The following is a 21,241-nucleotide window of genomic DNA, read 5'->3' on the forward strand; positions in this document are numbered from 1 at the left end:
ACAAGAGCTTTATTTATAATAGTTCGAAATGGAAATACCCAATTGCAGTGTATTCATGTAACAGACTACTACTACACAACATGAAAAAAATGAACTTCTGACACACATAAAAACATGGATGAATCTCACAGACATAATATTGAGCAAAAGAGGATGTGATTCCATTTTATAAAATTCAAGAGCAAGCAAAACTAATCTATGGTGATAGAGGTCAAAGCAGTGTTTACTTCTAGGTGATAATAACTAGGAAGGAGAACAAGGGAACCTTCTGGGGATCTGGCAATGTTCTGTATCTTGATCTGGATGGTGATTACTCAGATGTGGACACAGATGTCAGGATTATCAAACTGTACTTGAAAAATTAGAGCACATTACAAAATGTAGCTCAGCAAGTTAGGGAAAAAGTGGTATTTCAAATACAGACAATTTTTGGGTCTGGCTTACAGCAGTTACTTTTTGCCCACCTCCAACCATTCTTCTCCCTTGGTTTGGAAGAAGCCCCACACTTTCTCCTTTTCTCTTCCAAAGTGTTTTAGGTGGAGCTCACTCTATCCCAGGCCCCATATCGGGGCACCATTTCCCCTAGTTGTAGTGATTGGTTTAGGAATTGGAACAGGGCCAAGCTGGCTAATGAATCAATCCAGGATTTTTTTCTTGGAGCTAGTAAGAAAAGATGTTCTTTCTAGACTATAGTTGCCTATCTATCAGGATAAAAGCCTAGAGCTGCCAGTGGCCATCTTGCTACCTCCTTGGAGGTAGTTCACCTGAGAAAGAGGCCACATAGAGGAAAGAGTAAGATTAAATTCTTCCTGATGACATTGTGTCAGAACCTAGATCTAGCCATCCCTGTACCGAAATTTTTCATTAGGTGAATCGGTAAATTTTCCTTTTTTGCTAATCATTTCAATTTCAGTTTTTTACAGTTATAATTGGAGTCTAATACACTGGGAATCTTGGGTAAAATTATGAGAAGTATTGGGGGGGGGCTTGGGATATAAAATAACCACTGAGCCTTGTCCAATCTCTTTTATGGTTGTTTGCTCTGTGAGACCATAGCCCTGCCAGAAGGTGGGTGGGCCAGGCCCAGGGGTCCTGTGGGAAGGATTCTGGTCCTTGTTTGGAAAGGGTTCCAGACTAGGAATCTAGAGAATTGGATTCCACTCTCCATTTTGTTGCTTCTTAGTGGCAGGACCTTGTGCAAAATACTGTATCTCTTTGAAAGTCTTTTCTATAAAATGGGATATGATTACCTAGCTCAAAAGGCTGTTATGCAGATCAAATGTATGTTTCCCAACTTCTCTAGCTTTTTCATACCCTTAGGTGAGTTAGTGCCTGTGTCCTGGGCATTCTCACTATACCCTGTATGATCCTCTCACCATTGCCATAGTGATCTTTATTGCGTATGAGCTCCCTAATAGCAAGAAAGCGTTCATTCCTGTGCCCTCTTGCCAACAGGGCTGGGCACATGGCTAGCAGTGACTCCTAAACCTAGACTAAGAGATCTTATGGGCTAAGGCTAATGATCTGGCAGACCACCCACCCTTCTGCCCTTCATTTCTTTGCCTGATTGATAAGGCTGATTCTGACATCCTGTAGAAGGTAAGAAGGATTCCAGGGAAACTTCTGGGACAGTCCGGGACTTTGGATGCTGAGAGCTGAGAACCCATCGTGGGGACCGCATACGGCCCTTCCCAACTGGTCAAGAGCAGGTGAGCAAGAACAGTTTGCTGGGTGAAGAATGGGGGCTGAGGCTGCATGCGTACCCTTCTCAGATCTGGCTGTCTGAGACAAACGCTGGACAAAGGGCTCCTGAGGCCATCACACGCACTCCTTCCCTAGCTCATTTCTGGGTCATAGAAAAGCTTCCTGCAAGAATCTCTAGGCTTATAAGTTGATGGAACAAACCCAGTGCTGAAGAAGAGCTGTGTAGGGAAAGGCCATCTTTCCGTATACACACTCATTCATTCATACATTCATTATTCAACAAACACTTCATGACACACCACTCCATATTAGAGAAGTAGAGATGAAAGAGGCTAGGTCTTAGCCCTGAAGAGATTAGCCTGGAGAGAACCATACTGGACACAGCCTCCATTTGGGGTTCCCTGTCTGTCTCCTGTCCTGCCCTCCTACATCTCTTTTCCATTGAACAGCCAGAACGATCCTCTCAAACAAAGTAGATTCTCCGCTTAACCCTCCTAAAGAGCTCCATAAAGCCCTCAGTGACGGGGAGGTAGATGAATGGATGAGATCATATTAAGTTTAGGGCACCTGGGAAGGCTTCAACAAGGTTGCCAAGCAATTTAGATGTTTATCTCTGTCTCACCTCGTAAGGTCAGTGTTTAGAGCCCTGGCAGTCCGAGAGGGGTGAGGGTAAGTGGTGAAGACACGCATCTTAGATCCAACGGCAATATGGCACAAAATCCCAGGCCTGTTAAGTTGCAGTCTGGCTCATGGGAGAAATTCTTTATTTAGATGCTTCAGTGACCAAGAGACAGAGCATAAGCACACGCACACACACCCATACACAATGAGTAAAGGCATTTCACAGACAAAGGGATAGGCAATAGGGGGAAGAGGCCACGAGAGCAGCTAGGGGCTTCTCTGACTCAATGAAGAGGGGCCTATGATGGTGACACTCCTTAGAATTCCTGCTTGAAAGCTACAAGTGAAGTCCCAGGGTATAAAACACAGCAGAGTTGGAGAAATCTAAGCTTGGAGCCCGGGGAACATCTTTTTCCTCATTGCAGAAACCTGTACCAGCTCTCTTTTCTTTTCCTGGGGGTCCTATCCTGTTCCCTGGCACCCAGGCATCTCCTGGTGGATGATGGGAGAGGGCTAGCACCACAGCAACCTGGGCAGGTGGTCTGCTGCATAAGGAGAAGGAGAGGGCTAGTAGAGCCAACGAGCAGCAATGAACCTCTGAGCTGGCTGGCATGAGGCAGTTTGCCTTTAAGGGCACAGAACCATCAAGGGAACTGGCATGTGGGAACTTTCCCACATGTCCGTGGGTCAGAGCACCTCTCTGACAGAGGAGGGGAAAGGACCCCCTTGGAGATTTCCATGATCCCACAGGATACTGAGGATTCCTCCCGCTCTAGCTTTTTTCCAGCTACTGCAGATCCTTAGCAACATTCAGGAACTGCAGAGAAGGAGCAGGAAGGATAGCACTGTTCTGCCAGGACTGCATCACTGCATCACTGCTCTAGGAGGAAACTTCACAGTGGGTGAAAACTGTCTAACTGGCCAGCATCTGGTCCCAGGCTCAGGAAAGCCTGTACTTTTTGGGGAAAGGGGGAGTCCTATTAGCTCCAAGCTTCCATGGGACAGCCATTTCCATCTACCCTTTCCCTCCTAGGCCAAGGTCTGGTGTGAAAGCTCCAGGTTTCACTGGAGCTGCCTAGAGCCCAGGGAGAGCTCAGTTCTTTAGCTACAGAGACTGGTTCAAAACTGACTTGCAGAGAAAGACAGGCCTGGGACTCATGACATATGGCCCAAAGACGCTGGGGAAGGGGAAAGGCCATCCTCCAAACTACTACCCTGTGAGTCCCCAAGTCCTCTCAAGATCCACCCCCTTCTCTCATCCTGACCTACAGGGTCCATTCTAAAGGGGTAGAGCAGGGGTGGATTTGCCCGGACCAATCAGAGGCTATCTGCTGCCTCAGGTCTATGTGTTCTCCAGGTATAAGAAACAAGGAAGAGGGAGCCAAGGGCTGACCATGGTCACGGGAAGCTGGCTCATGGCTGGTTCAACCTTGGGTGCTGGACAGAAACATCTCTAGTCTTCCAATGTGGCTGAGTCTTTCAGAATGGGTTGCCTTTGCACTGGAATCTGGCCCAGGGGGGATGCCATTGTTTTTGGTGACCTGCAATTTGAGAAAGAATAAATGCAGAGGGTCAGTTTGTGGCAGTTTATCCAGGTAGTTTATTCTAAGGATAATACAGCTTTTCCAGGGCCTTGGAGTAATAAGGAGGGCAGCTCTCCTTTACTGAGAGCCACTGTAAGCTAGGCACAATGCTTGGTGCTTTGCTGCCAGCATCTTATTTATTTATTTATTTTTTTAAAGATTTTATTTATTTATTTGAGAGAGAGAGAAAGATCACAAGTAGGTAGAGAGGCAGGCTGAGAGAGGGAGGGGAGCAGGCTCCCCGCTAAGCAGAGAGCCTGATGCGGGGCTCGATCCCAGGACCCTGAGATCATGACCCGAGCCGAAGGCAGAGGCTTAACCCACTGAGCCACCCAGGTGCCCCTGCCAGCATCTTGTTTTATTCTCATGGCAATTTGACAAGGATTGAGATAGTACCTCCATTTTATTTACGAGGAAACTAAAGTTCAGAAAGTGTAAGTCACCTGCCCCCAGTAAGCTTTTTAGTGTTGTTTTGTTGTTATTTTTAACTCCCCCCCACCCCACCCCCGCCAGTAAGCTTTTTGAAAGTGTGCTTGATTCAGGATGGCAGCCCATGTCTCTCCACTATACCAAGCCATTTATTCTGCCTACAGGGCCCTATATGACCTGGATAGTATAGACTGACCATTCTCCCCCTCACACTGAGTCACAAGTGGCTCTCATGTCCCTCTCTATCCCACTCTCTGGGCGTCTAGCAACACCTGATATTGTTTTATTTGTTTATGCATTTGTTTAGGATCTGCTTCTACCACTAGATGGGGATCCAAAAGATCAGGGAACATTACTGGTCTTGGTTCTTACTGTAGCCCCAGTGTTCCAAACAGGGCATGGCACATAATAGGTACTCAATAAATATTTGTTGAATGAATGAAAGCTTATCTCTAATAGCTCCCCTTTTTGGTACTAGTACTACACATATATTATCTCTGACTTTCATGTCATCCTATCAGGTGAGGATAATGAGCTCCATTTGGAATGTCAGAGCAAAATGAATACACTTTGGAATCAAAACATTTGAATTCTGGGTCTGATTCCAAGTAACTATGCAATCCTGGGCAAGTCACTTAACCTACCTGACTTTAGGTTTCCTTGGGTTGGAAAAGAGGGGTTTGTGTGGCTTTAATTCAGAGCTGCTATTGTGAATTAAATGAGATTAAATTAGGTGTTCCACAAATCGTATCTATAATCTTACAGAAAAGGAAGTGGAGGTTCAGAGAGGTTTACTGACTCACCTAAAGTCACACAGCTGGCAGTATAGGAAGAAAATATAAACGCTATTATTTTCAAGATGGGGTAGCCCTAGGGCAGGGCTCTGATTGGTTCTAGGTGGTGTACTGAAACTGCCACCGGTAAAGCTGCAAGGGAGGTATACTAAAATGGAAGTGAGCCCCAGGCTGGATTACAGGGGCTTGTGTCAAACCTAAAAGAAGCCTCAAGAGTCCTCCCAATATAAAAATACATATTAAACACATATAAATAAGAAGATCTGCTGCAATGTGGGAGAGGAAACTTCAGGCAGAGAGAACCAAGGACATTTTGACTCTAATAGTCTGGGTTTCTACCACCTTTAATTCATTCAGCTCTGTGAGCAATACAGGACCTACCACCAAAGTCAAAGAAATCACTTAGGAGACTTGCTTGCCTGAAACTCAGTTTCCTCATTGGTAAAATGGGGGCATTTCCATCTCAGATGGTAACCTAGTGGCACACTGTCCCTACTACCCAGGTCCCTTCTGAAAGGAAGGGACAGAACCACGTGAACCCTCCCCTGGCCAGGCCCTAGTTGCCTTGTATCACATGGTGCCACAGCCTCCTTGTAAGCATGATGCCCTGGAGAAGTGTGCTGTGAGCCAGGCAAGCCTCAGTATGAATTACAAGCTCTGCCTCACACTGTCACTTGGAATGGTGGTTGCCTATCTGTGGTTGCCTTCTTCCTAGGGCTGTTGTGAGGATTACCTGAGAGAATTTGCTTGGCATATGCCCTGTAGCAGAATAGGGGCTCAAAGAATGTTAGTCATTTTCAAGGTTATTATAACAGATGACTGATTCTGTTTACTTCAAAGCACTTATCACAGTTTGTAACTATTGGTTGTTTACTTGTTTAATCCCACCCCCCATCAGAATGTAAGGTCATGAGAGCAGGGACTAGGTCTGTCTTGGCCACCACTCAGAGGGTGTTCAATAAATATTTGATCAAGGAATGAAGAAACCTGGTCATATTAGGTAATTACCTGTAGAGGGAGCCCTTGCCATAGAATTGATGGCAATCAAGACTAGGTTCTTCGTGCCACTGGTGGGAACAAAAAAAAAGCTTCCCTAGTCAGACTACTGAAGGGCAGGAAATCTAAGTACTTTTAGAAGACCACTAAGGAAACTATGTTTCTCTGTGAAAACCTTCAGCCCAGCAGGTCCAAAGGCTGCAGAGAAGGTGACCGGAGAAAAACTTAGAGAGGAGACACTTCTTTCTGTTAACTGATTGATCTGTTGACTGAGAAAAGGCTGCCAGGATACCAGTTTAGCAAAGGAATACCCAGCTTTGTTCTAATTTAGAAGCCCTGAGTTCTTGTTGCAGACCCTTGAATTTCAAAGGATGAATACTCACTGGTTCTTGTGTTTGAAGCCGCTGACATGAGCTTGATACTGTTCTATGGAGTTCAGCACTATCTTACACGTCTTGCAGGGGTAGCCCTTCCCAGCTGAAACACACATAAAAATCAAGATGTTTAGTTATCCAATAAAAAGGGACCTGGGGACTGCTGCTTTTGACAGTTAATGCCCTTCTGAGGATGGATGGTGGAGTGAGGTTAGGTGGTTGGCCCTGATGAGAATCCCAGAGGCCTCAATGCTCAGGGGGCATAGGCTGTGTGTCTATGTGCTTCCTGGGGTTGGAACTTCCTCATCCCCTGTAGCAACCCCAGAACTGAACCTGGTCCAGACTAGCTGTCTGTTGAGTAAATAAAAAACTGACAGAACAAAGAGGTGACATTTAGTGTAACTATCTTTTCTACCTTGACTGTGCTAAGTGGTCTCATTAAGAATGTTCTTCACTGAGAGATCTCTGGGAAACTGCCCCTCTCCTTAGGCTTGCAGTAACAGTAATTAATGGGAATACTTGCTATGAAAATTAATCTGTCTTTTTACCTTGGTGCTAACAGACACCCTGTCTTACTACCAGCTCTGATCCATTGCCAAAGTGGTCTTTGTCCACATGGTCTAGTAGAGAGCATGGTCAGGAGCAAAGATACGGAGCTGGACTTCTGGCTCTGCCTTCATGTGATGTTGGTGAAATCCCTTCTCCTCCCTCCCTTCCTTCCTTTCTTTTCTTTCTTTCTTTCTTTTTTAACTTTTTAAAAAAGGTTATATTTATTTATTTATTAGAGAGAGAGACAGTAAGAGAGAGCATAAGAATGGAGAAGGTCAGAGGGAAAAGCAGACTCCCCGTGGAGTTGGGAGCCCGATGTGGGACTCCAATCCCGAGACTCCAGGATCATGACCTGAGCCAAAGGCAGTTGCTTAACCAACTAAGCCACCCAGGCGCCCTCCCCTCCACTTTCTGATCCTCAGCTTTTCTCAACTATAAGCCAATTACCCTATAACTGATAACCATAATACTTATAATAAAAAGCAATATTATTAACTAAGTATTTGATATAGGCCATGCACACTGTATAACTTTGTTTGGCTCTCATAACAATCCTGTGAGAATCATTATCATTATTTTATAGATGAGGAAAATAAGGCACAATCACATGTCTAAGAACACAGAGTTAGGAAGTGGCAAACTCACTTGGCTGGCCACAAAGGCTGTACTTATTCTAGCAAGCCAAATGTTAGCTGTACAAGGCAGCTGTACACATAACTTCAAGAGCCCTCTGGTTCTGATACTTTTTCAATCATCTGCCATCCTAAAGTTTCACAACTCTGGAGTGAGATCACCTAGGCTCCAATCCCAGCTCTATCATTTCTTACCTGTAGGACCACAGGCCAGTTACTTAACCTCTCTGAGATTTGGTTTCCTCATTTGTAAAAGTGGGGCTTCTCTGAGAATCAGGTTCCTTACCTATAAAATGAGGTTAATATTAGTATCAACCTCATAAGGTTATTGTAATGATTTAAGTAAAAGCATTTGACACATGGTAAGTGCTCAACAAGTGTGAGTTTTCATCACTAGCATTATTTTACTCTTATGGGTTCAATGCGTCAGTCTGGTAAAGAGGTGGAGAGTATCTTTAAATCAGCCTTCCATGGCAGCTGTAGCTACTGTGAAGACCAATGATCACCTCTACTCCAAAAATCCAGCCAATGGTCCCGGCTACATTTGATTCCTTTGTATCTTCAAGTATTTCCTGGAAGATACATCCCTTGAAGGAATTTAAGGGAAAAATGATTGCAATCAGAATTCAGGTCCTTTTTAAACATTAATGGACAGCATTTGCAGAAGGCTTAATTTTAGACCCTCAGCTCTTCTCTCTAAACTCTCTAGGGGGTTGCGTTCATGCCCCTGACTTTAACACCTAAACATATGAAACACCTAAAACATATGAAACTACCAATATTTAAAGATTTTTTATTTATTTATTTATTTGACAGAGAGAGATCACAAGTAGACAGAGAGGCAGGCAGAGAGAGAGAGAGAGAGAGAGAGAGGGAAGCAGGCTCCCTGCTGAGCAGAGAGCCCGATGCGGGACTCGATCCCAGGACCCTGAGATCATGACCTGAGCCGAAGGCAGCGGCTTAACCCACTGAGCCACCCAGGCGCCCCGAAACTACCAATATTTAAAAGCTACTGACCTACCATATGGCAGTATCTCTAAACCAAACCTCTCCTTTGAGGTCTAGATCTATATATCCAACTACCTACTTGGATATCTCATGGCCATCTTAAACTTAAGCTGATGAAACCTGGCTATCCACCTACTAACTTAAGACTAAATCTGGTCACCATTCTTGACTATTCCCTTTCCTTCACCTCCCACTTTTTTTTTTTGGTAAAGATTTTCTTTTTATGTAATCTGTTTCATTAACATGGGGCTTGAACTCACAACTCCAAGATCAAGAGCTGCATGATCTACTAACTAAGCCAGCCAGGTGCTCCTCACCTCCCATATGTGATGGCCAAATTCTGGCAATTCTACTTCCAAAGTAGCTCTTGAATCCATTTACTTCTGTCTACCTTCTCCACTGCTATCTTAGTTCAAGCTCCCATCTTCTCTTGTATGAATTACTACAATATCCTCATTGCTGGGGTCTTCTCACTCCCTTTCCTCTCTGTTCCAAAACATCCTCCACTTTGAAGCAGAATGATCTAAAAATGCTTAAACTGTCAGTGGCTTCCCAATGCTCTTAGGATAAAGGCCCAAATCCTTAACATAACCAACAATACCATGACTGGATGCTTGCTCATCTTCTGCCCAGGATCATTTTGCCCAACTCTATTCTCCTTATGCTCTGGGAAGCCTTCCTTGATCTTTGTTCCCCCATCTTAAGTCAACCCATTTGTTTCCTTTTCTTTCTTTCTTTAAAGATTTGTCTATTTATTTAAGAGAGAGAGAGCGCACACATGTGCACGAGCAGGGGGAGGGGCAGAAGGAGAGGGAGGGAGAGAATCCCAAGCAGATTCCCCACAGAGTTAGACATGGGGCTTGATCCCAGGACCCTGAGATTATGACCTGACCCTAAATCAAGGGCCGGGCACTCAACCAACCGAGCCACCCAGGTGCCCCCTACTTTTTAAAGGAAGATTTATTTATTTATTTATTTATTTGAGAGAAAGTGAGAGAGAGTGAGAGCAGAGTAGAGAAGCAGAGAGAATCTTAAGCAGAATGCACGATGAGCAAAGAGCCCAACATGGGGCTTGATCTCATAACACTGAGATCATGACCTCAGCTGAAACTAAGAGTCAGATGCTTAACCAACTGCTCCATCCAGGTGCCCCATTTTCTTTTCTTTTTTAAAATAGTTTATTTTTAAGTAATCTCTACACTCGACATGGGGCTCGAACTTACAATCCTGAAATCAAGAGTTGCACACTTGGGACACCTGGGTGCCTCAGTCAGTTAAGAGTCTGCCTTTGGCACAGGTCATGATCGCAAGGTCCTGGGATCCAGTCCCACATCTTCAACCGCTCCTCTCCCTCTGCCTGCCATTCTCCAGCTTGTGCTCTCTTTCTCTCCCCCTCTGTCAAATAAAATCTTCTTTAAAAAAAAAGTTGGGTAATTAAGTTTTGGCAGAGGCCAGAAGGGAAAAGTCAAGCTTCTAATCAACCTAAAACCTTTGCTAAGGTGGAGTCCCTGTCAGCTAAAGTCACTGCTTTACATATCCTAGACCAGCATCCCACCTCTGTATAGAAGGGGGTCAGAGTAGGTTTGGTGCCTTTACAGACGTCCTGCAGTTGGAAAGCCTCCTGCCAAGTATACTCAGAGCTGGAGGCAGGAGAAAGGAGTGTAAGTCTTGGAGCCAGACCGAACTACAGACAAAGACATACACTGACTGTCACTTAATAACATCAGACCATGCCCCCCTTCAGCAACCTCTCTGGCCACAAACCCAGAGCCTGACATGACACATGACCCCTGCCCTCAACTTGGGCCACCTGGGGATCCCACCTCAGCACCGGCAGATCCAGCCTGCCATGCCCCTAGGCCCTAACCCTACCTCTAGGATGCCTTTTCAGGCTTCCGTCCCCAGAGGCCTGGCCCCCAAGCCCTCCAGACTGAGAACCCCTGAGTAACACTCCAGCACTCCGCCTGACACCCAGGAGGAAAGTGCACCATTTGAAGCTGCGCAGAACCCTCAGAGCGGGAGAAACCTGTGTGCCCCCCTAGGCCACCCCCACCTTCGGTGGCCCCTGGCCACAAACCCGGAGCCTGACGTGCCACCTGACCCATGCCTTCAACTCGGTACCACCATCCCCAACCCCGGGGATCCCGCTACAGCGCCGGCATATCCAGCCTGCCATGCCGCTAGGCCCTAACCCTACCTCTCTAGGTTGGTTTTCAGGCTTCCGTCCCCAGGGCCTGGTCCCCAAGACCTCCAGATTGGGGACCCCTGAGCCACATCCCAGGACTCCGCCTGACACCCAGGAGGAAACCGTGCTGTTTGGAGCTGTGCAGAACCCTCAGAGCCAGAGAAACCTGCATACCCCTCTGAGGCCACTCCACTGTGACCCCCCTGGTCACAAACCTGGAGCCTGACATGCCACCTGACCCTGGCCCTCAATTCTGACCCCCGGGGATCCTGTCTCAGCACTGGCAGATCAGGCCTGCCATGCCCCTAGGTCCTAACCCTATGTCTAGGTTAGGTTTTCAGGCTTCTGTCCCCAGAGCCCTGGCCCCGAACTCCTCCAGATTTGGGACCACTGAGGCACATCCCAGGACTCCACCTGCCACCCACGAGGAAAATGCACCGTTTGGAGCTACGCAGACACTCACAGCGGGAGAAACCTGCATGCCCCCCCCCCCCCCCCGCCCAGGCCACCCCTACCTTTGGCATACCCCCAGGACAGAAACCCGGAGGCTGATGCTCAGTCTGACCCCCTCCCTCAACTCTGCCCTGGAGGAGATCACCTCAGGGTGCATTAGGGGAGCCACCTTGACCGGCCCATGGTACTGGATGGTTGCACCATGCACCTAGTGAGAACATGCTCCCAACACCGGGCGCTCACGGCTCGAATGGGCCACACAATGCTGGCCAATTCTCACGAGATTTCTGCCCAAATCAATATCAATTTGGGCAGAAAGTTTGTGAGACTTGGCCAGAAACCCTGTCGAACTCGCTTCCGGGGGGGGCCTTCAGCGGAGCCGCCTGGGCCTGGCCTGTCATCCCTAGCGGTTGCAGCCCCAACCCTGCGAGAAAGCACACAAAACGCCAGGTGCAGCGCAGCCTGAGTTGTCTAAAAACGCTGGCCATCCCTGACCTCTATTCAGCCCCCCTGGGGAGCCTGCCTCAGTGCAGGAAGAATGGGCCTGCCATGCCCCTAGGCCCTAACCTTAACCCTAGGTTGGCTTTTCAGGCTTCCCTCCCTAGAGGCCTCGCCCCTAAGCCCTCCAGTTTGGGGACCACTGAGCCACACCCCAGGACTCTGCCTGCCACCCAGGAGGAAACCATGCCATTTGGATCTGCATAGAACCCTCAGAGCAGGAGAAAGCTGCATGCCCCACTGAGGCTACCCCCACCTTTGTTGGCCCTCTGGCCACAATCCTGGAGCTGTACGACTTCAGGCAAGTCACTGTGAGTCTCAACTTCTTTATTTGTGTGAAATGGGAAAATCATACCTACATTTAGGAATGCTATGGGAATTATATTATAATATACATGTTCATATCAAAGGGGGTGTGATACCCCTGTCCCGGGTCTAGGTTTTCATGAAAAATTCCGGTTGATCTGTCAAGCAGTCAGATGCCTTAAGCAAGAAAATAGGACCTTGGATAAAAATTCTAGGATTAAGTATGGTAATTAACCTTAGACAAATGGAGGCGTAGATACAGGAAGGAGGTTTTGGCTTAAGATAAAAGAATAGAATGGATAGAAGTTAAGATAAGCAGCCTAAAACACAGCAATGTTTTAGGCAGTAAAACTCTCTGGCAGTAGCCAGAGATAAATAGGAAATGACCAGGGCAGCACCAAATAAAGGAGGGCCAGGAGCTGGAGCAAAGAAGGGTCAGCTGCAAGAGAACCCTGGGTCATGCCGGCTAGATATTGTGTTGTTTCTATCAGGCTCGGGCCAAAATAGGAGGGTGTCATAGAAGAAGGGTTCTGAGGCTTGTTTCAGAAGTTTCCAGATTCCTCAGCGTATGGGGCTGATCCTCTTAAAGGGGAAGGCACTGCTTGTATGTGGAACACTAGGTAAATATCCAATTTTGAAGAAGTTTATAAAGCAGGATCCTTCAGTGGCATTGGAAGAACAGTCCTTAGCACCCTGCTGAAGCCACTCTTTCATGCCCATCTCATCTTGTCAGTACTGCTCAGTGACACCCTGTGTTGAATGGCTGCTTTGTGTTTGGGCGTTGTTAGAGAGGCATGATCTCTCCCCTTGCTCATATATGTGGAACATCTACAGCATCTGGGTGTTCTCCTTTCCAGGACTGTGGCAAGAGCACAGATGACTCTGAGCAGCAGGCTCCCTGAGGCCAAGTTGTTTGTACTTAGATGCCACTGGGGCCGCAAGTGTTGACTGTCTGGTGCTGCACCTCCGTGGCCTGGGTGGAAAACCTGAGGACCCATATGAGTGCTCATGTGGGCTCCATGAGACAGGGACTGTGTCAGTCTTGGTCACTACTATACCTCAATAAAGGAACACAGTAGGTGCTCAATAAATATTTACTGACAGAACAAAAGAGAAAAAATAATAACCCTCTCCTCCCCCACTCTTATTATAAGCCAGAAGCATATTGTGATGGGCTCTTAACTCTTCACAAATGCTTACTCCTCTGATGCTGACTGGCATCTTGAAGTCAGGGAAAAACTAATGTTCTCTGAGAGTGGTGTCCTTTACTACACTGTCCCAGGGATATAGGCAGGCCTGAGCTGCTGAGAGATGAGGGGCCCTGAAGATACTCTAAAGTCTGACAGAGGCTACTGAGGTCTTCACACAGGAAAGTGGATGACAGGGAGCATAAATCAGAGGTTGCAAACTGGTGGCCCTGGCCCAAATTTGGCTTGCAGACAGGTTTAACTCACACAAGATTTAACATTTTTAAAATTTGGTAGCACATTTAAAACTGAGGGGAATTCTTTCTTTTTTTTTTTTTTTAAGATTTTATTTTTAGGTAATCTCTATACCCAACATGGGGCTTGAACTCACAACCCCAAGACCAAGAGTCATATGGTCTACTGACAGAGCCAGCCCAGCACCCCTAAAAATGAGAGGAATTCTTAAAGAAATCTGATTTTCTAGATTCTTTTGAAAAACTGAAGATATGGTAGTACCTAGCTGGAGCTGCGTTGGAGAGGCACATATGCTTCAGCTGATCAAATCCCCTCTTGGCTCTTTCACTTATTTAAATTTCCTGTCTGGTTTCTGTAGGTATTTGAGTTTGCAACGCCTGCTTTAGGAGATGTAAGGAAGAAAAGGGCAGAGTCTTGGTAGTCTGGGAAATTCCAGTGGTCAGGCCCTGATCCAGCTCTGGGTGTGAGCAGGGCCCTCTTACCTGATGAATCAGTGACAGCAGGGTCTGCCAGCCGCCCATAGTGTGCCATGAGTTTGAGCTTGGTTTCCTGTTTCCTGTGTTTCTTGCCCACATAATGTTGTTGAGCCATGACAGGGTCGTTGAAAGTCGCATGGCAGAGGCTGCAGAACTTGTCTGGATCTATCATCTCTCTATTCTGGTGCAAGGCTAAGGTGGAGGCCACAAGGAAAGGGTTTGTAAGGCATTTCGACAGAGCTGCGGTGAGAGAGTTCAAACAGAAACAATGAAAAGACCCAGAAGGTGCCAAGCTTTCTAGTATGCTGAATGGAAAGAAAGGCTGGGTCACTAATCACACTTGCAGGTGTGGCACTCCCTGTGCAAATCAAACAGGGAATGCTTTCTCTAATTGGGAAAACCGGGAAGATTTGGGGAAGCCAAAGACCAGCTACTTCGTCGGCTGCTTTCACTACTTTAGGTATATGAATACTGATTTTCTCATATTCTGAGGAGGCTTCTGCTATCAAATTGCCCAATTACAACAGCTTAGAAATGTACATGTTTATAGTTTTTTTATCCCTCAGAATTCCCAAGAACTTCACAGCAAGTGGGACAAGAAACTTGGGTGTTTTATTCCCATCCTCAAAGTGCCCTTGTTACAGAGCTGGGAGCCAATGCACAGATGCAACGACTGAGGGCCTGAGGACCTGGAGAGCCATTTAGAAAAGGCAACTGTACTAGGGAGGCCTTTTGGATTACACTGCCTTCTAGGCGGAGCAGGGGAGGGAGGGGATGACACTAACATTTAGTTACAAGCTTTGTACGTATTATTCCTCCTGTGGTCCTCAGAACTACCCCATGAGATAGATATCATTTTGCCACATTATAGAGGAAAACCAAGGCTCAGATGGGTAAAGTGACTTGTCCAAGATCACCCTCCTAGTGAGTGAACTTGTCTGTGTGACCCTAAACACTATGCTATCTTTGCTATGCCAGGCTGCCAGAATGTAGTAGGGTAAGCTAAGGGCTACAATTCATGCTTTCACCTTCAGAAAACATCCTTGGCTTTGGTCAATGAATTCAATTAATCAGAATCTGTTACAGGCATATGTATAAGCCTCCTATGGGTCAAAAAACGTTCTGATACTGATCGCGGGCCAGACTACTGCTTTATGAAGTGGATGCCAAGACTCACTAATGAGTCCATGTAGCTAGAATTATGTCAACCTAGTAACTACTGCTTTAAAAATGTGGCCTAGAACCCCCACCAATGGTGGAAGAGAAGCAGGGCTTAGCAGCACTCAGATAGATGGCTCAGATGATTGTTCATCGCTGGACCACTTCAATGGGGGAAGTTTTGAGGATTTTTAGAAAGCCAGAGGAAACTTGCTGGCTTTTCTCACAATGGTTTTCCAGCATAGGAATCTCAATTTCCCTGACCACTGACTTTCCCTGTCCATTGTTTCAGCAAGTCACTTGAAAAGTAATGCACATGTTGTAGAACATTTAATATATGAGAAAATATTCAATATGTGGTGTTATGTTTAAAAAAAAAAGCAGGTTATACAGCAATCTATTATGTCCTCAATTTTGTAAAATATACAAATGAAAAAACATACTGGTGATGCATGGAAAAAAGGCCAAAGGCATAGAGTAAAAGGTTGCTTTTCAGTGTTTTCCAACTTTTCTATAATGAATGTAGATTCTTCACATCAGAAAGGAGAGACAATAATGGTCGTTAAAACATAAAAAGGTCATTCTTTAAAAGATACCGAAGAGGAGCATCAGAGGTAAATGGTTAAGTAAAGTTGGAGGAACCACTTCATGGACATTCAAAAATAACAACTATGGGAGTCTTAGGAAACACGTGGAAATATGGAAAGAGTATTCTACAGGGATGTTTCATGTACTGTTACTTATAAAGATCAAAAAAGGGGAAGAGGAAAATGTTTAACATTAGAGGAATGGTTAAATGTGGTATGATGGACTATTATGTGATCATTAAAATGTTTATGAAAAAGTTTTTAATAACATGGGAAAATACAAATGTTATATTAAACAGAAAATGTATAAAATTACACACATAATATGATCTTATCATTGTTAAAAGATATATGCCCAATCTTTATGTGTGTACTGGTATTTTGAAATGTCACCAATATATTAATAGTGTTTCTCTTTCGGTGGCAGGATTTGGGGGACATTTTACTTCCTTCTTTGTACTTTTTGCATTGTTTGAGCTAGAATTACTCATAGTGAGGATGCATAGTATTTTTATAAACACAGTAAGGTTATTTAAAGTATTCTATGTTTATATGCACATATATATATGAATTTAATCTGGATATACATAAAACAACTATACACACAGATAAACACACATACACATAATAAAAGATTATAGGAGAAACAGTACTCCAAAATGTTAACAGTGGTTATCTCTGAATGGCAAAATTATAGGTACGTTTTCTTTTCATATATCTGTATTTTCCATATTTTCTACAACATGCTTCTATTACTTTTACATTAGAAAAATGTTTAATTTCAGAAACAGAGTTCTACACTTATATAATAACATTGAAATGTGCTTAAACTATAAAATTCAGTGAAAAGTAAAAGCAGGATACAAATGGTAGATGCACTTTGATTACAACTATATAAAAACTTATCTGTATGTGACAAAGGCTGAAAATGAATATGGAAAATAAAGTTTTTATATGGAATGTTTGGGACCTGGCATATTCCAGGGAATTTTCCCATTTACGGAAAAGATCAATCCATATAAGGATAAATGACCTTATAAATTTCTGTTCTTAAGGTAGTTTCCCTTGGCCTAACGTTTTAATCTCTTTGGTACCATTCATGATACCAACACCAAATTTCTTTTTTTTTTTTTTTTTTATTTTACCTTTTTTTTTTTTTTTTTAAGCAAACTCTACACATAATGTGGGGCTTGAACTCATGACCCCAAGATCAAGAGTCACATGTTGCACTGACTGAGCCAGCCAGGCACCCCCAACACCAGGTTTAAACAAAAGCAATTAGTACTAGTATAACTTGATGAACAAACCATAAGCGAGGCCAGTGACAGGCTCCAGGTGGTGGATGCCTGACCAAATACTACATTTTATAAGGGGATTCTACTCGCTTGCTATCTTGATAATGGTGACAATACTAACAGCAGCAGGCGTCATTTACTGAACATCTATTATGTCCTAGGTTTTTTACATATATGTCATCCTCACAACCCATAAAGTAGATAGTATTATTAACATTTTATAGGTAAGGAAACTCAGGTACAAAAAAGTTAAGTCATATAGATGGTAAATAGCAGCACCAGGATTTAATCCTGCATGTCTATGACCTCAAAGTCCATATTCTGTTGTTTCATAGCATGAACTAGATTTGGGTATGTTAAGAGGGTATAATTATGAGTGATTTTTCACTTTATCTTCAAAGTCTTCCAAAACATTGTTGTCTTGTTTTCATAATACAGTATTATAAAAAAGAATAATAACTATTTTAAATAGTATAGTTAGTCTATTTCTTGATCCAAAATAAATAAAGAAGCAAAAATACCAAGAAAATAATGAAATAAAAATCAAAGAACTTTCATTCTCGACTAACTGCAGTTAGCACCAGTTAAAAATTCCAGAAAGCCAGGAGTTAATGAGATGAGAGTGAGGGTTGAGTACCAGTGGTGACAAGATAAAGGTAAACTTCTATTTTAGAAGTCACTGCACTGGGAATGAATTCGTGGCAGAGGCAAACACAGCTTGCTGGGCAATAGTGGCAGCACTAGAGTATCCTGCTTTGAAAAGCAAGTCCCTGTCTTGAGGAGAACAGGTGGCTTAGAGGATTAAAGTGAGCAGGGCATAACCTGAGCCCACGAAAAAGACAAGGATTTAGCTTTCAACTTTCAACACATGGTAATGAGGGCAGGTGGATGCTGGGAGGGAAAAATCTAAGTGGGAGAGGTAGGAGATAGAATGCTCTCATGGTATGCATGGCCTGGAGGACTTTGGCACTCCCAATTATAATTATTTGTCAGGACAAGAGCTCAGGGCTAAGATGCTTCTATAGAGAAAAACTGATGTAACCAAAGAAAGGGAGGTTAGGTGAGCACAACTCTGAGTCTGCATTTCACTGAAGCTGGGTCTACTTTGGTATTTTTAAGGGCTCTCAAAAGTAGTTCAACCTCTCCAAGTCTGTGGCCCCACTGAGCATTTCTGGGAGCACCTGGCATTGGTGCCATGAGGACGGGAGGGGTCCCGATATAGCACTACTCAGGAAAACCAGTACCTTCCACCTTAGTGGATTGCTGCTTCAGCTTTAAGTTCTTTGCGTGGGTCTTCCCCAGGTAGTGCGACTGGGCCACGACAGGGGAGGAAAAGGTCATGTTACAGATGGGGCAGCACTGGTTCTTGTCTTTGCTTCTGCTGCTCTTCTGGTTGGGAGAAAGAACACAGGTCTGATCACGCCACTGCCCAGCCAGAAAATCTTTAGTGGTTCCCCATCGCCCATAGAAGAATGGGCATTCAAGGCTCCCTTCACACACTAACCCCAACCTACCTTTCTGGATCTTTCTCCAGCTACTTCATTTCAGGCTCTACTCACCATTCCCCACTTTATTTTCTGTTGCTTCCTTGCTTTGCTTGGGCCATTCCTGCTACCTAGAATGATCTTCCTCTTTTCCTGCCTGGCATGTATCAGGCTTAGCCTTCAAGGCCCATATCTATATATCTATATATATCACTTCTGGGAGACTATTACTCAAGAAAATCACTCAGTACACGATTATTGAGCTGCTTTGTGTGGGTATTCAGAAAAAATTAATCTTGTTCCATCTCTGCATGCCCAGAGTTCCTTAAAAAGGCCTTATGATACCACTTGTCACCTAAACCGACAGTGTTACAGCTTAGGAGACTTTGGGAATGGACCACTGGACTCATCTTTGTTTCCTATCCTTAGCACCCTTCTGGAGGCTGGCACATAGCAGATATTCAGGTTTGATTTGTTAATTGTGATTAGGCCAGAAAACTATGTATTTCAAGCCTACGTCAAGAGCTCCCAGTCCCTCTCTGAGGTCTGATCTGTGAATAAAGTATTCATTACAAGCACATTTTACAATTTTGGCACTACTGACATTTTGGACTAGGTAATTCTTTGTTGTGGAAGAAGGGGAATGTCAGTCACTTCATTTGAACTACTGGACCACCCTGAGGGTTGAAGTAATCGAGATACAAAGAGGTGAAGTGACTAGTCCAGAGTCATAGAGTTGGTCTTATCTTTTCGAATTCTAAATCATAAGCAGAAGGGCAACTAGGGGATAGGTCCAATGAGTCTGGAAAAGGGATGAGTAAGGCTCTTCTAAATCTGTGACCACTATAATAGGAGGAAATCTATAAATTTTTATTCACTGAGCATTCACTAGGAATTGGAATTTTACCTCATAATACCCTTAAAAGGTAGGAATTATCATCTCCATTTTATGGGTAAAGTACAGAGAGATGAAGGGACTTGCCCAAAGTCACCAAACCAGTAAGGTGCAGAGCTGGTATTGGGCCCTCGTCAGCGTGCTTCTTATCCCATGACATTTGAACAACCTCCCATGGAACAAAAATAGTGGTACCCCTGAAAGACTAGGACTGTTTCAGCGTAATTCTCATTGTATTTCTAAGCCAAAACCAAATGCATTTACATCTCAGTCGGAGCAGGCATTTGGAAAGGTGTTTCTTCCACTTGTTTATTCAAAACATTCAAGGGCTGAACTCAGCTCTTTCCCTCCCATTTTAAGAAAGCAAGCAGCTTGGTTTCCTTCCCCTTTTTCTCCTTGGGTAGTGAATGGGTAGCTTCTTGTCCTGCTCCAGTAAACCAATGGGTGGTAATGCATAACAACGGCTTCATTTACTGAGCCCTACTATGTGCCAGGCTCTGTGTTTGGTGCTTTTTATAAACCTTTCCACATTTTAGTTTGGAAAAATCCTAAAAGATAGTTGATATTAGCATTCTCAACTTTAGGGAGGAAGAAATCAAGGCTCAGAGAAGTAATAAGACTTGTTCAAGTCACAAAACATGGCCAGGATTTGAAGCCAATTCAGTCTGACTCAAAGCCCACCTTCTTTCCACCACACCAACCTGCCTGTTGGCTTCATCAGGAAGTGAGCAGTCTCAACATGGCAGCTGGATTACCTGATCTGAGTCTAGCTTCTTCGTTTCCCCTTTTAATGTCTCCATTCCATGGATTGCTAGGTATCTCTTCACTTTGTTGGCATGTTTTTTGCTCTGCAAAAACCCAGGAAAAAGATCAAAAATAGCCAAAAGCCATTTCATATCTAAGGCAGTCAAAAATACTAGATTTTCATCTGATTCATCCTCACAAAAACTTTTGAGGAGGAGAAGGTGGGGGAAAAACCTAGTTTATTGAGCTCCTACTCTGTTCAAGGCACTTTACATGCTATTAAATCTAACCTTCACAGCAATCAATGAGAAAATTACCATCATTTCTATCTTATAGATAAGGAAACTAAGGCTGAAGATGGTGAGGTTTCTTGCCCAAGATGAGCAGCAGAGTTGTGATTCTACCTCAGCTCTATTTAAAGCCAAAGTGCATATTTTCTACTATATCACACTGAGAGGGAAGATGAAGTATGATGATCCTGATTTGGATGGGAGAGATGAGACATAGAAAAATTAAGTCAACCTTCAGAACAAGTCACAGTCAGCATGCAGGGAGGCAATGTCTGGGTGGCTAAGAAGGAATTATATACACTCCATTTTGCAAGCCAGGGAGAAGTACGGAAAGTAAAGTATTTCTTTTTTTATTTTTTGAAAGTAAAGTATTTCTAAAGGTACAATGGCATACCTGGTAGTGTGCCAGCTTCTGGGACTCAGAAATGAGCAAGGCGCAGCAAACCTTACACTGGGTATTGGTAAAGAGACACTGGTTCTTCTGGATCATGTGCTCCACTACAGAGAGGAAAATAAAAAAAATCTTTGATTTAAAAACCTACCTCAAGAGACAAACCATAAGAAACTCTTAATCTCACGAAACAAACTGAGGGTTGCTGGAGAGTGGGGGTGATGAGGATAGGGTAGATGGGTTATGGACATTGGGGAGGGAATGTACTATGGTGAGTGCTGGGAAATGTGTAAACTTGATGATTCACAGACCTGCATCCCTGGGACAAATAATACATTATATGTTAA

General features: G+C 44.3%; 1 protein-coding gene across 6 annotated transcripts in view; it reads right to left on the reverse strand.

Moving 5' to 3' along the window:
* The window catches only part of LOC111141146 (zinc finger protein 346), a 34,413-nt gene continuing 13,172 nt past the window's right edge, over positions 1-21,241 (reverse strand). For 2 of the 6 annotated variants that reach the window (XM_022493498.1, XM_022493499.1), the window contains 6 exons: positions 20,898-21,001; positions 20,225-20,317; positions 18,335-18,479; positions 14,057-14,242; positions 6,511-6,604; positions 1-3,866 (listed from right to left, as the gene is read on the reverse strand). In XM_022493498.1, coding sequence (XP_022349206.1) covers positions 3,779-3,866; positions 6,511-6,604; positions 14,057-14,242; positions 18,335-18,479; positions 20,225-20,317; positions 20,898-21,001 — 710 coding nt within the window. In that variant the 3' untranslated portion in view covers positions 1-3,778. Of the gene's footprint in view, positions 3,867-6,510; positions 6,605-14,056; positions 14,291-18,334; positions 18,480-20,224; positions 20,318-20,897; positions 21,002-21,241 lie in introns of all 6 variants that reach the window. The other 4 variants (XM_022493500.1, XM_022493503.1, XM_022493504.1 and 1 more) reach the window with 4 other exon arrangements.

The sequence above is a fragment of the Enhydra lutris genome, unplaced genomic scaffold, assembly GCF_002288905.1.
Source record: "Enhydra lutris kenyoni isolate GAN:26980312 unplaced genomic scaffold, ASM228890v2 scaffoldscaffold5, whole genome shotgun sequence".
Lineage (NCBI taxonomy): Eukaryota > Metazoa > Chordata > Mammalia > Carnivora > Mustelidae > Enhydra > Enhydra lutris.